Source organism: Drosophila miranda, chromosome XR (assembly GCF_003369915.1).
Source record: "Drosophila miranda strain MSH22 chromosome XR, D.miranda_PacBio2.1, whole genome shotgun sequence".
Classification (NCBI taxonomy): Eukaryota; Metazoa; Arthropoda; class Insecta; order Diptera; family Drosophilidae; genus Drosophila; species Drosophila miranda.
This window is the reverse complement of record NC_046674.1, coordinates 22,313,218-22,328,347: the sequence shown is the minus strand read 5'-3', so window position 1 is coordinate 22,328,347 and position 15,130 is coordinate 22,313,218. Positions and strand designations below refer to the sequence as shown.

Here is a 15,130-nt window from a genome sequence, read left to right as displayed (position 1 = left end):
TCCATCTCGCGCTCACAATCTTCTGGACGGACGGACAGCAGGCCGCATCCGTTGCAGTACCCTCAATGACCCACCACACCACCGCCTCAATCTGGCCCGATCGCATGATCTCTCGCCAGATGAAAGACCTTCGTCTCCCGCTTCTCAGCTTCCTCGCTTTTTGGTATTTTTTCAAGCCAAATTGAAACCCATGCAAGCGGAATTTGTTTTCTACTTGACGGCTACTGCTGATTAAATTCTCATATTTATGTACATACATAAATACATATTCATACATACATACATACATACATATATGCACAAGAATATATATGAATGTATGTACATGTGTTTTTATGTGAACTTTTATGGGGCAAAATGAGTTTTCTGCCCTTTAGTTGGACTCTGGCAATAATGCGCAGTTAATTGGGCAGCCATAAAATGGTAAAGTAAAGTGAATTTGAGAGCCCCAACGAACAGGCATGAACAGGAAGATTTTTGCAATGAAATAAAATATGAATAAGTTTCATATGTAGGTATGGTGCGTATAATATACATATGCATATATGTATGTATGTACATATGTGCATGTTTAATACGAGTATCCAGGATCTGCATTAAATTGGTACAATTGGTAATGAATATTGTGTACCAACTTCTCTCTGGTTTTTCCACTGCAGGTATTGCAACGCAGATAATAATATTATACGACTCTGTCCGTCAACTATCCTTCGAAAAAAAAAATAATTCCATGATAAATAGCATTCAGTTTTAAACCTATGGGACAAATTTGATTAAAATATAATCATAAATGTACATAGAATAAATATTCGAAGAGTATTCCCAAAACTACACTTATCTTCAAGTCTTCACTCCTTTAAACGACTCGCATATATTCACGTACAATGTACATACCTTCTTCATAAGGAAAGCATTGAAAGATGTTTTTATACGAATATACTACGAGTATTAGGAAATACCAGAGCCCTTCTTCGTCCGTCCCCATACCATGGCAAGCGATCGGTTTGCTTATCAGTGAAATTAATCACTAATTCAATGCAAATAGAGTCTTGGCTGTAAATACAAAGTCAATAAATATTGACACAGGTCAAAACGCCAGGCCAGGCAAGGCAGGCAGAGGAACGGCATGAACGATCGTAACTGTTGGCGTTTTTGCTTGTCTTCTTACCCATTCGATAAGCCCGAAATGAAACTGAAACGAAAACGAACCCTAATTGAACGCAGCTCACAGCCCAACCCAACCCAACCCAACTCAACTCGACTCAACTCAATCAGGCCATAAAATTTATAGGCAAGCGAAGCGACTGTTCTGTTTGTGTCCACAAAGCGGGGGAAACGATCCAGACCATGTTGGGAATAATTTTAACCAACATTTTTCTGATGAACCAACCGACTGAGACCTCGGGCCAAGGCAGAGAGACCTAGACCCCGCTGCATTTGGCAATACGCGCGTAGATAAAGAAAAAAGATGACGACTCGACGGGATAGTATGGTATGGGATGGGGGGGAATAGGCAAATGGATCCGACGGACTCTCATGACAAATCAAGCAGATCGAGCCCGAAGCCAAAGGCGAAGCCAAGACCGAATCTGGGCTGGAATCTGAATCGAAATCGATCGTCCATCCATCCATCCGTCTGTCGATCAGTCCCGTACCGGGCGAAAATCAGTTGCCGTTTTATACTTTGTTGTTATTGCCGATGGTGATATGGTGGCGGTGTGGTGCGGTGCTGCCTGGCGCGTTGGAATATTTAAATTCTGACCCAACCCCAATCCAAATAAATTTGTGGCGTAATGTGCAGCTGTGTGCGTATGTTTTCAGTTTCAGTTTCTTGCTGTTTGGGGCCTCTGTACGGCATTCGGCGGCATACGGCATACGGCATTCTCTCTCTTTCTCTGCCCGGTCTGCCCGGTCTCTTGGGGTCAAAATAGTCGCATATCGTTAAGAACCACAACCACCAGGCGACGGAGGGACAGGCGGACGCTGGTAATCGAAGCACACTCGAAGCTGGCGACATGGGAAATAACAGAAACAACTTAAATATCATCGCAATTGGGTAATGGCCATGTGCCTGGCGATACGGAACGTAAAGCCAGTAGCAGAAGCTTTTTTCGATGAAAAGATGCAAATGAAGGTCACAATACCTCGATAGCTCCTAGGGGAGCGGTTTAAAAGCCATTTATGACACTTTTTTCAATTCAGTTGCCCCGAAAGATGGATTTTGTGAATGCTGATAATGAGCTTGGACGCTCTTCAAGCACACCATGACTCAAAGATTGCATATGAAATGTACCCCTACCCTTACGCTTACCCTTACCCTTACCCTTACCAGCGCCCGTACATTGTATACCTTTTGTTCTTACGTCTGATTAGTCTTGATCTGGACTAGCTGCCCCAACTCGAAGATTTTTCGCCTCAGTTTGTGTTATTCATGTCCAAGCCGTTTGTCGTTTGTGTAATCGCGGCTTTTGGTCTCGTAGTAGGCCCAGCTCTTGGAACGGACCTCTCTCTCTCCGTACTCTCCCCGTACGTACGGACATACATATGTTGACTTTGTCATCGCTTATCGTTTATGCGGCGACGACCGACCCGTCGTCGTCCGTCCTATTCCGTTGATTGTTGTAATTGCCACTCGTACAATTGCTGTTGCTGTTGCTATTGCGGTCGATGTAGTATGTATTTGCCGGTGGTTGGCCGACTGATAGTGGCACAGTCTGGGTCGAAAATAAAACTAGTTGGGAATGCCTGTCGAGCCACGGGCCTCGGGCCTCGGGCCCACATCCGTAATGCAATGCATTGAAAATATCATCGCATGAAGAGGGACAGATAAAATTAAAGGAGCTGTCTGCCTGGGGCATGGGGCATGTCTAAATGATCTAATGCAGTCGCTCCAACCAGTTAGTCCATCTTCTTTGTGGTGGTTTCCGTTCTGCTGTCGTGGAAAACCAACATTTGCTGTTAATTACTGTAACTCACTTTCAGAAAGAGCGAGAAAATAAGGCAAGTCAGGGGGGCGGGGAAACCGAATCCGACAATACCCTAACTGATTGAATAAAAAAGGGAATGTATTGCTCTTATAATCAGGAAACAAAACACTTATAAGCCAGAAAATTCAGCATGATGCAAGATCCTTCTTAAAACACAGATACCCCCCTACCCCTTGAAAGGGAATCCAAAACGTAAACTTTTGCTGCAGAAAAAAGTGCGCTATGCTCTACTATTGTTGGAGCTGTTGCCCCCACATGTCCGTTAGAGAATGAGAACACAAAAATTTAATTAACAATTTAGAGCAACATTTGGGCCACCAAAAACAGCAAAACAACTGCAACGGCGACGCTAGCGCCAACGCCAACGCTAACGCGCGGTGCCGATGACGACCCTCAGAGGTCCCTCGGCGAGTCCAAGGCGAGTTAGTTAGTAGCCCCGCCCCCTGTAGCCCCCCTGTAGCCACTGGTAGCCCCCGGTAGTCTGCAGCGGATTCGGGCGGGCACGGGGCTCTGTTCTGGTGTGTGTTTGGTGCAAGTGAAGGACCCTCCTCCGCTCTGGGGGAAAAGCTGCCATGTTCCAAGCAGACAACTGCAACAACAACTTATCACTCAACAATCAGAGGCAGGCACAGCACACACTAACCAGCCCAGTCGGCCCCAGGAACTGGCCAAGTAATTACAAGAGGACATGCCAAGAAGGCGCCCTCTCATGTGAAAGGGTTCGTTCGTTCGGCCCAGGATGGGAGCACTGGGGACGGACTGGGGGACAGGGGCGAACTGGCAGTGTGTTTTGCGGTAACCATCTACATTTAAATGGGAAAATTGTTAGTTGAAGCAAACGGAAATCAGGCAGCGGCAGCCCAGAGATTTCTTGGGCTGACTTTGGGCTTAACATGCGAGTACCAGAATTATCCCAAGATTTATATATGTATGCACGTATGTATGTATGTGCGAGTCGAGTCCTGTGCCCATGTCTCCTTGTAGGAGCCATGGAGACATGTGGCAAATTATAACATTGACCAACTACCAACCACGAACAATAACAAGAACAAGAACAAGAACTCGGCTTACAATGCTTTATACCCGTCCGCAGTTGTTGTTGTTGTTGTTGTTGGTATCATTCGTATTGTTTCTGACATGTAAGCCCCACTGTCATAATCAAGGCAACTCGCCCGCGGGGACACAACTACAACCAGCTACGAGAATGAGTCCGAGAACGAACTGTGGCAACATCTGCTGCTCAATGCTCACTGCTCACTGCTCTCTGCTGTTGGTAGTTTTAAAATGGAGCAAAATGGAAGAACCTCGGGGTTTTTGGGGATTTTTTGGGATGGGGGGAACAAAGCCAATGTCACATCACAGCCGAAAGGGTTGACCAACTAGCACATGGTGTTTGTTTAGGCTCTCGGAGCTTCTCGGGTAAGAGAGCATAGTAGGAAATTGCCTGCAATCGAACTATTTGGCTATCTATGAATACTGCTTATGGAACGGCAATCCCATAAGGATATACAGCATCCGATGCCTGTTCTAGAATCCCTTCCGGACGAGGGGACTATTGCCGCACTCTCCCCAAGGTAAGCTGCCAACTGCGAGGACAAGAGCCGTTCTTTGGGGAAATAATTTGGTCTCTGCTATTATTATGTTATTAGGGGTCCCAGCTCTCTCTCTCTCTCGCTGGGAGCTGGAAGCTGGGAGCTGTGAGCTGGCTGGGAGACCTCGAACTCTGCTCTGAAATGTGGCACACTTTTTTTTTGCACCAACGATGAAGACGTCCTGTCCTCACTTTCGCCCACAAATGTGTTTTATAAGTTTTTTCCTTCCTTCATTCTTTTGTGCTTTCTTTCTTTCTTTCTACATGTGTGTGTGTGTCTGTGTGTGTGTGTGTGTGTGTGTGTGTGAAGCATTTCTCTTGTTCCCTCATTTGTGTCGACTGTTTTTCTTTAGTCGCCTGCCTGTCTTTTCTCCGAGTTTTTTGTAGCTGCTCGGAAAAGTAAACATGCACCCAAAGCGCAATCTAATTAAGTGAAGTGTGGATGGGGATGGGGATGGGGATGGGAAAAGGCCAGGGGAACGGAGTTGCCAACATAAAATGAACTGATGGACTCGGAGGACTCTGCCACTTCGCCCATTCTGCTTCCAGCCCCCATCCCCCCCCCCCTTTACGACTATCGCTCTGTGTCGTATCTGTTGCGTGGGATGCGATGCGTCTCCTGACGGACGTCCTTGCCGTGCTGCTGCATGAGATTTGCTGCTTTGCTGTAACTTTTTCCCTCTAGCCTTTGCTGGCAGCAATACCCCGTACTATTCCGTGAATAAAAAAGGGTATATCTCATTCAGGGACAGCAAACAGCAAACATATACACACTTATAGCAGTATCCTTCATGCATAGACATTTGACTCCTTTCCTTTTGCAGTCTCACTGTCAAATGTTCTCTTGGATAGAGGGTATCTCGTGGTCGGTGGTTGGATGCCATGCTGTTCCGGCGAGTACTTGTTTCTTGTTGATTTTTTGGTTTTGTCTATTACGCTGCGTTTTTGTTTCTCGCTTCAGCTTGTTCGAACAACATTTAAATTGGCTAAATGGTTTTCCATTTGCTCAACACCGCCCTCAACCCGTTGCTCTCCTTTAATCACACACTGCCACGCCCACGCCCACTCCGATCCCCAAATCCCAATCCCCCAACCGCCTGCGCTGGTCTCCAATCTAAGGCAGCAACTGAATGGCGTTGGGAATGGGGCTGGGAATGGTTTTTGTGGGTTTCCCCAGCATGTGGTTTGCAAGTTTATTGCGGGGAAACAGGAACATTCAGAGAGCTCTTCTCTGCTCGTATTCGTACTTGGTTATACTCGTAAGACTACCTTAAGTTTATAAATTTTTAAATAGACCGAAAGCCGTTTGGCTCCAAATGGTCGTGCTTGACATTAATGAAATGGGTTTTATTAGCTGCAGCTAGCTGCAATATCCCTGCCCGGAATGGTCTGCTAATACTGTGGTCCATACACTTGCAGTCCTCCTCGTAGGTGGTTTTAGGATCAGACTTCAGGGGTGGTCGGTGTTCGTTATGGCCTTTGGGCTTTATGCGGGAGCAGGCTTCATCGAATTGATTGAAAATTGCTTCTTATGCATTAAAGAGGGCCAGCCACGTCCGTTCAATAAATAGGGGCGCCCAGGTCCTGATGCCCTCTGATAGCAGCAGCCGCCCAGCCACAGTCATGTCCTTTGTTCCCGGGTCCTTTGTGAAATATTGTCATTATCGTATTAAAACGCCTTCGGTTAAATGGCCATGTAAAGTTTTTATTTACAAGCCAAAAGAAAAACCCCGACAAGGAAGCTCTCATCCTTCTTATCCGAGTTCGAATCCCGAATCCCGAATGCCGAGGCCCGAATCCGAATCCGAACCGAAGGTCCTGCGTTTCCTGGCCACCCAATTGCCAATCGCCAATCGCCAATCGCCGGGTCATGCATAAATTATGCGTTAATTATATGAAGCGCAGCAAACAACAGGAACAATGATTCTTGAGCAATAAAAACGATAGCAAAGTGCAATGCACTTTCGAAATGCAGCGATTGTAAAAATATCCCACAAAAGAAGGTGGACGAATGCCCCGCCACCCCCACACAAAGCCCACACCAGTCCCGAATGCACGGCGTGATGCCCCTTCAAATATCAGCGGCAATTTATGATGCAAGTTTATTTACCGCAAATTGTTATAAATCGAATTTTAAGTAGGAAAAAAAGTGCTCGCAATGGCGGAAAATGCAAATAAAAATGCGTGTAAAAATATGATAAATTACGCATACGCCATGTGGGCGCTCGCTCTCTTGCTCTCCCTCTCTCTCTCTCTCTCTCTCTCTCTCTCTCTCTCTCTTGCACTCTCTTTCACGCTCTGTCTGTGCGTGAGTATGCAGTTAATTGCCATTTTTAACAACATTTTGGCCTTTTGGTCGGGGAAGTTGATAGCATCACCATCATAGTAATGCCATAAATGTCTCTCTGTCTCTCTGTCTGTACTGCTCTCTGGATCCCTCCCTCCCTGTCTGTCCGTCTGTCGAATGGCTTTATTCAAAAAAGAATACTCGCATGGGTCGCAGGGCTTACATGGATTGTGCATTACGACTATTGAAGTCTTTAAGCAGTTTATGCGTTGTAATCGGATGATTGCATTGCAGATAAAATAAAGCTTCCGTGGGAGCAAGATATATGGCCACCACAAAAGTTTTGTAGTGGTTCTCTGCATCTCTGGCGAGTATACGATAAATTGTAGAAATATGTAGAAAGGGGGCGCCGTGTCGACGTCCTTGAGTAGAATTTACTACCTCTTTTTGCAGCCCTTCATCGGACTATGCCCGAATTAAAGCTGCCCCGTCAGGCCCCCCTTCTGCCACTTTTGGGGGGAAAGTGGAAGCTCGCACAAAACTTCCTGGCGATTGGCAAGCCATAAATTGTAAATTTAATGTGTCCATAGGGGTCGTCCCACTCCCACTCCCACTCCCAAACTCCTCTCCTCCCCTCCCCCCAATCACACAGACAAACACCGTCTCAATCTGCGTGGCAGTCATTGAGTTGTCAAACAGTTTTATTGACTTTCTATACAAGTTGATTTTAGGCCCTCCCTATCCCCCCCTCCCTGCCCATCGCCCACGCCAATTCTCTAAAGATAAATATACTACCCCAGAGCATGTCCCCTATAGAGTCCTGTCCTCTGCTATCCTCTCCCAATATAGTGGGAAAGTAAACACTTGCGTGTCCGACACACAGTGCACAACAAAAGACTTCGGATCAATGGCCAGGGCCGTTTAAAAATCACAAACGAAAATCAACCTACCCGCCCTTCATACTCGTATCTTCTACTACCTACCAGAAAACAGATTAGAAAACTTCTTCGGCTGACCGAGACCCCAAGTTGTTAAAAAGTTTCCGCCCCAGCCCCAGCCCCAGCCCCAGCAACGGCACCAGCACCAGCTCTCTGTCGGCGCCAGACCCGCAAATCGGAGGCGTCTCTGAAATTGAGTGTGGAATACGGAGTTTTGAAGCTCTCGGAGTTTCCCAGTGTCGTCCCAGCGTTGTCCCAGCGTCGTCCCAGTGAACGAGTTGTAACAGCAAATTGACATATGGCCGCCAAAAGTTGAGTCTCGTCTCGGGACCTGGCCTGGAACTGGAAGTAGAGCTGGAACCCAACCCCCCCGCTCTGCCAGTTGTCAATGCTGATTTTTTCCGCTTGTCCGTTGCTTATTTTTGGTTGGTTGGGACAGGCGTTGGCCAAAGTTTTTTCGACCGGCTTAGCTCCAATCCAGAAGACCCTTAAATTTGTTTGAAGTTTGCGCTTAAATCTCAACATGAGTGCGGCTGTAAATGTCTGAGAGAGAAATGAGGTTCGCTGGCTGTCGAAATTAAATTACACATTTTAACACGTTTGCCAGGGACCACTTAACACAGCGAGAAGGGAGTGCCGCATGGGCTCCCGATTCGAACTGGAAATGCTCTTTCGTTGAGAGAACCGCACGATTTCATTCTTTTCTCTGTCTTTCCTTGCAACAGAGGAGGCACAGAGGCAGAGGCAGAGGCATACCCGCTTTGATGGCCTCCATCACACGAAAAGGGGAAGTAAAATGGCCAAATAGCTTCTACACATTCGAGCAGCATTTTATATCGACTACGGGTTGTACGACTGGCCGGGCTGGGCCGGGCCGGGCTTTAGTACCGCGTCAGACACATCGGAATTCGCGCACATCCCCGGCGCATTACAAAGAAGGAAATTTGTTGCCGCCGCCGTCGACGTGGCAGCAGCAGCAGCAGCAGCAGCAGCAGTTGCTTTGAAGTGGTTTATACTGATTAGTCTGGTGAATTGGCTTAAAAACGCCCGGCTAACATGTGGAGGAAGGAGGAGAAAGGAGCACAGGAACAGGAACAGGAGCAGGAGCAGGAGCAGGTGCTGGGAGAGAGGAGCGTGCAGCGAGCCGGAAAAAGAAATTCTGGAATACCCGTAGCCCTACCTCGCCTTACGTTTGACGACAGAATCGGAATTGTGGGCGCCCTCCCACGCTGTTTAGTTTATTGGCAACGCGTTGCTAATTGGCGGTTTTATAGTTGTAGCTTGTAAATGGCTTTGAAATTTCGACGGGCCCCCATCCCAGCCCCAGTTCCAGTCACTGGCTAAACCGACAGCAACCGACAGACGAGGAGTCAAACCACGTTCACACCACGATCCCTAATCCCCAATCCCTAATCCTGGAGCACAGAGCGGCACGGCACACCAGCACTAATGATGATTGGCAGCTGTTAAAATGATTAGAGGGTGCACAACTGTGGATGTGGCCCCGGGTCTGGGTCTGGGTCTGGGTCTGGGTCTGTCTGCAGCACTCGGAAAGAGTGTCCTGCTGGACACACGGCTCTTCGGAGTGTGAACATTTAAAAGTTTTTGGCCAAAATTAGCGCCAGGTTCCTCCTCCTTCTACTCCGCTAATGAAAGAAAGGAAGCCGGCACTGCCACTCGCAGTCGCAGTCGCAGTCGCACTCGCACTCAGCCTGTGGCTGTGGCTGTTGCAAGCCAGCTGAAGCGAGTAATTTTTAAATGAGGCTTAGAGTTAGTAAGCTCTTGGGCACCAAATTGCATGTAATTTGGTTAGTTCTTGGCCAAAATCGTTGGAAAAATGTCCCTGTGCAAATACAAATAATTGACGGGCATCGATCGAGTGCGATTGCGATTGCGATTGCGAGTGCTTTGCTGAAAATATTCCATTGCATTTTGACCAGGTCCATCATCATTCTGCGCGCACATCGATCAGTCTTTGCATATTTTGATTAGCATTTCCATTTGGCCAAAGTAATACCGATTTGTACAACCCAATCGCGGCATATACTCCCTGCCTCGCTCCTCCCCCCACCCTCCACCCCGCATTGTTATGCATGCAGCCTTTGGGGTTCGTTCTGAGAGGGGGCTGGGCTATGGAAGTGGACCAATTTACTGTGGAGTGCAGAGTCTTTTTTGCGTGAGAAATTTTCAATTAATATGCGCAATTGCAATCGAGTACCGGGCTGGGGGTACGGCTACGGATACGGGTGGGGGGTGTGCGGAGAATTTTAGCATTTTTCGCATAGAAATTTGTTGCTTAGCAAGCACCCGGAATTTGCCCCTTCATCGCAATTCCCGGAATCCCCAAAAGTTCTGATTCGGGTTCGGGTTCAGGTTTATGTTTTTCCTCTTTCCTTATTTTTTTTTCTCCTTTTTTTTTTTGGTATTTTTGTTTGGCGTTTGGGTTTTTTGGGTGGAACAACATACGCAACATTTCGTATTCAAGTGTAAATTGCATTGCAGTTGCAGTGACGACGGGAAATTTTGGAGAGATTTTGCATTTTTAGTGGAATGAATGAATGAATGCAAACAGAGGCGGGTGGTTGGGCGGTTGAGCGGTGGGATGGGGAGGATGGAGAGGATACTATACCGTATACCGTGTTGGGCCAGGTGACGCCACTCTGTGGAGCCACATGTGACGAAGGAGCTGCCAAAAGTACGAGTAGTTTGCCGCACTTGACAGACAACCAAGCAACCATCCATCCATCCATCCATCTATGCATTCATCCATCCATTCATCCACCGCTTCATTCATTCGGGCAACAGCCATTTCTTCGTTGGCACTTGACGCGAGAAATTTACAATTCAAAATGCCGCAAAATTGTCTTCCATTGCCGCCAAGGCCGAGGCACAGCGACAAAACCGTGCTACATCTATTTGACAGCTGTCAGTGGCTGCAAACTTTTCGTACCGCCCCGCCCAAGACGCAGAAATGGGGAGGGGTGGGGTTGGCCCAAAGAGAAGGCGCCATAGCAGAAGAGAGTCAGCCAGGCCCAAATGCAAATTTTCAATCAAACTCTAGCCGCCAACGTCGTCACTTGTGTCAGTGCTTCATCAACATCTTTGGCTTTTGCTGCCACTTCTGTTCCTCTTGCTGTTGCTGTTGTTGTTGTTGGTGTTGGTGTTGCTTTTGCTGCCTCTGTTGCAACTGTTGTTGGCCTGCCTCTTTGTCGTGCGTGTCGGGGCGCCTCTTGCATATGCAACACATTTTCATTCTGTTCCCAGTTCCCCATTTCCCAATGCGTGGCCAAGAGAGGCGCGAGCACCAGCACACAACCGCAAACAAACCGCGAGAACTGAATTTTTGGGTCGGGGTAGGCAGAGCCAACAGTGGGCTCAGCACGATGGAAATGCTGTCAAAAATAAGTCTAACCGAAGCGTTTCCCAACCCAAAGAGTATATATACATATGTATACATATAAGAATATTCTTCATCAGCATCAATAGCCGAGTCGGAATAGTTATGTCTGTCTGTCTGTGCGTATCGATGAGCGCCTAAATCTCAGAGACTATAAAAGCTAGAGGAATCAAATTTTGTATCCAGACTCCTGTGAAAGAAAAAAAAGGAAAAAGCAGATTCGTAGAAAATGATCATAATGTTATCAGATCATATCAGGTCACAATAATCACATCGGATCGTTATTATAGCCAGACTGAAAAGATCAAATTTTAGAGGTCCCTTAAGAAAAGAGAGACATATGTAATACAAATTTTTGAGAAAAATGGAAACAGAGAAAATATACTATTGTTCTAATCAAATAGGTCGTTAGGTAAAGAGCGGAGTAAAAGAATTATCGTTAGAACATAACTCGTGGTTGTGGTTTCTCTCTATATTTATTCATCACTCATGACAAGTGCGAGCAAATTTGGGGGATCCCGGCGCTTACGTATAATTACGTAGAAACTGTATTGTATACCCTGCATAAATCATAACACTACATACATATGTACATATTATGGAATAAAGTGAGTGTAAAATATTCCCATAATATTAGTACATTTCCACTGAAATCATAGAGTTTTCCACTGTACAGTGGAACTGCTCCCTTGTTGTTTTCTTTCGGTTTTCTTTTTTCTTTTTTTCTTTTTTTGCAGGGGCATGCCTCAGCTGCCACAGGCAACGGAAGTTGTTTTGCATGTTCCACAATGTAGAAGAGAGTGGCAGTCGAATTTTTGCCGTACCGAGAGTTTCCCTTTTTGTCTCCTGGTGGGGCTTTTTCGGGAATAAAGCAAACCGACAAATGCGATCCGAAGGAGATGATGTTTTTCTATTTCAACGACCTAAAGTTTGTTTGTGGCCTTTGGGCCAACACCTGTGGGCGCTCCCAAGTTTATTGATCCTTTTATGAGCCATCAAAGTGACCGCGACCTGAAAGGACTTCGGCTTCTGGGGCTTCTGGGACAGGCAGTAAGTCTCCAAAGGTCCACGTCCACTCAAAGTAGTTTCTTCTCCACGCAAAGTGCCAGAGAAATGTCAATAAATGGCACAAAGAATACGCAGATACAAAGAGAGACAATCCCAAGGAAAAGCCACGCCAATTGGCCACATTAAAAGCAGAGCTTGTAAAAATATTTTCCAGCCAAGTAATGGCCCTGACAGTGAGCCCCACCAGTCCTCGGCCACCAGTCCCCACAGCCAACTCCCCCCTGTCCAGCTGGTTCTCCACTCCACATTCAGGGCTGGCACAGAAATATCCTTTTATGATTTATCCCAGCGGTGGCAGTTAAAAGTTGCACAAACATGCGAGCCAACTATGGCCCCGACCCGCTCTCCGCTCCTCCTCCTTCGCAGCCTTCCTTGTATTATCCGGGGACATTTTTAATAAGATTGTGTGGGCGTACCCGTGCCCGTGCCCGTGCCCCTGGCCAAAGCCTGAAGTCTGGGGCCTGGAGAGTGTGCAGGCAGGCATGATACTCGTATCTCCCCCGAGCCCAGGGCTTGTAAGTAAGTTGTTTAAAGTTATTTATGTGTCAATTATTGGGTTTCTGTGCGGCGGCTCCTGGGCCAGCAATCCGAGATTATGGTAGTCCCCGGACCCTCAAAACACTTGGGCAATTCGTGGCGGGCCAAAAGTATTAAATGGTCAAATGAACTCTTTTATTTGATGGCCGGCCCTAAACGACAGCTGGCCAGTACGAAAAACGGAGCCCCCAGAAAACTGAAAGAAGAGAACACACTTGTACGTATGTATATTTGATTCTTCATTTTTTATTTTAAAATATGACAAAGTTATACGAGCGGATACTGGGGAATGGAGGCGACGCCACACATGTTTCCCGCGTTACGTGCCAACTTGAGATATCCGTCTATCCCCCAGGATGTGCCATAGGAGTTCTTGATCAGCCAGTAGTCGCCCCACTCGGCGTCGGTGCCAAAACCCACCACCAGCATGGCATGACGGAGCGATCCCCTGTCCGATCTACATTTTTCATCCTTCAGTACACCTCTCTTATAGTTCTGGAACGATTGATGCAGATGGTCGATCGAGACGGCGACGGGGCCAATGTTGTAGACCACTTCGGCGAGTTCCCTTTCATCGGCATTATTCAGGGTCACATAGCCACGCACCCTGCCCGCACTAGTTGTCCTGTCGTAGCGACACTCTTCACTCAATGGCACGAACGGATAGGACTCCTTCGTGGCAATGCCATTTTCAATGGTGTAGTTGAACGCCACGCTCACCCACCCTCCCTCGCATTTGGCGCTGTACCCGTTCGTACAGTCGAGCAGGTGCTTAGGAGAGAGCTCCACCAGCCGATGATTCTTCAGTGCCAGATGAGCCTCGATGGCCCCCGAAGCAGCGAAGGCCCAGCACGCCAGGCACTCGGTGCCCTGGTTGCCCACCGGCGAAATACATCCCGACTCCCTCCAGTCCTTTCCGTCCGTTATCTGATCGTAATACTTGTAGTTGGACGGAATTGTCCGATTTTGTGTGGGAGCATCTGCCTCGGGCTCGGCGCCATTCGATCGGAAGGCGATCACGTTTTGAATGGTATCGGAGAACTCGTTGAGTCCCATTTCGTATCCTACTTCGCCCGCTGCAAATCGTCTGTTGTGCTCCTGCACCTTCAGTGCTCTCCATTTGTATATGCCATAGTGGCGCATGTTGTCATTGTAGTCGTACAGCTTGCCGTACTTCTGCTTGAACGCGTTCCATTCCGCCATGGACACCCGGGCAGTGGCGCAAGCGATCCCGAGCAGAAGCAAAAGGAAATGAAAAGCCAAATAACTCCGGGGCAAATTCATTGCGATCTCAACGGGGCAAATATCACAATATAACTGTGGCGATTCTCTGCGAGCTCGGGCTATTTATTTATGTTCAATGTTTCAGCAATATTTTCACAGTATTCCGACGATAATTGTAGCGATTATTCTTTGGAGCAGACCCCAGCTCGGCTTATCGCTTGGCCCGCAGCTTCGTTCCAGGAATTCGCAAGAATTCCCGGAACCCATGGAGAAAACAGTGATAGGCTGCACTCGACATTTTTGGAGTCCAAATCACAATACTTGAGTTTTATTAAATTAATTAAATTATTATTTAATTACTAACAATATTACAAAAACTAAAATTTACATAAAATTTATAAAAGGAACCTGTAAAATTTCACACAGATGTGTCTGATAGGCATGAAGAATTATTCAATAACTATTGAAGCCTCAAACGGAGAAAAACCCGTGAAATGTACAATTAAAAAAACTGCGCTATGTAAGAGTGGAATTATATAGAATTTACTTTGATTTGCAGGAAATATATTTAATCTAAGTATGAAAATATTTATTTTTAGTATGAAATATATATATTTTAAATATGAAATATGTACATTTCGACCAAATTATCATATTAATTTTATATATTATTTACCATTTCCAACCTCGGCGCAAATCTATTGGTATAAATATTTAGATCTATTCGAATACAAAAACGATCCTGTAAATGAAATTATTATTGGTAGTAGCCAGAGGTATCGTCCAGTCGTAATATCATGAATGTCATGCTTATTTGCTTCACTTTTAAATAGAAACAATTTCCAATGATGCGAATAATGTTTTTGTAATTCCATTCGAGCCGCATATCAAACACTCGAACACGCTGCACTTGATGTCATTAGACAAAGGGCGCAGCGCATTTCTAATCTCATTAAAAAACCACTAAAAAGCCAAATTCCATGTCAGTCACTGTAGGTTTCGAACAAGCTCTCTTCTGATAAGGTCTGGCATGCGAAGCGGTGCAAAGCGATGCGAAGCGAAAGCGTTCATGCAGTGTTTGGCGAGTGTGCAAATCATAAT

General features: G+C 46.5%; 1 protein-coding gene across 1 annotated transcript; it reads right to left on the bottom strand.

Annotated features, from left to right (window-relative positions):
- Positions 1–13,047: 13,047 nt before the first annotated feature.
- Positions 13,048–14,124, bottom strand: LOC108153723 (cathepsin L1). The gene has a single exon (XM_017283851.2). It carries the CDS (start codon positions 14,087–14,089, stop codon positions 13,073–13,075), a length of 1,017 nt encoding a protein of 338 aa, XP_017139340.1. The 5' UTR covers positions 14,090–14,124; the 3' UTR covers positions 13,048–13,072.
- Between the last annotated feature and the right edge of the window lie 1,006 nt (positions 14,125–15,130).

Bases quoted from the DNA above. Each gene is read 5' to 3' on its own strand.
- LOC108153723 (XM_017283851.2), bottom strand. From the start codon at position 14,089: ATGAATTTGCCCCGGAGTTATTTGGCTTTTCATTTCCTTTTGCTTCTG.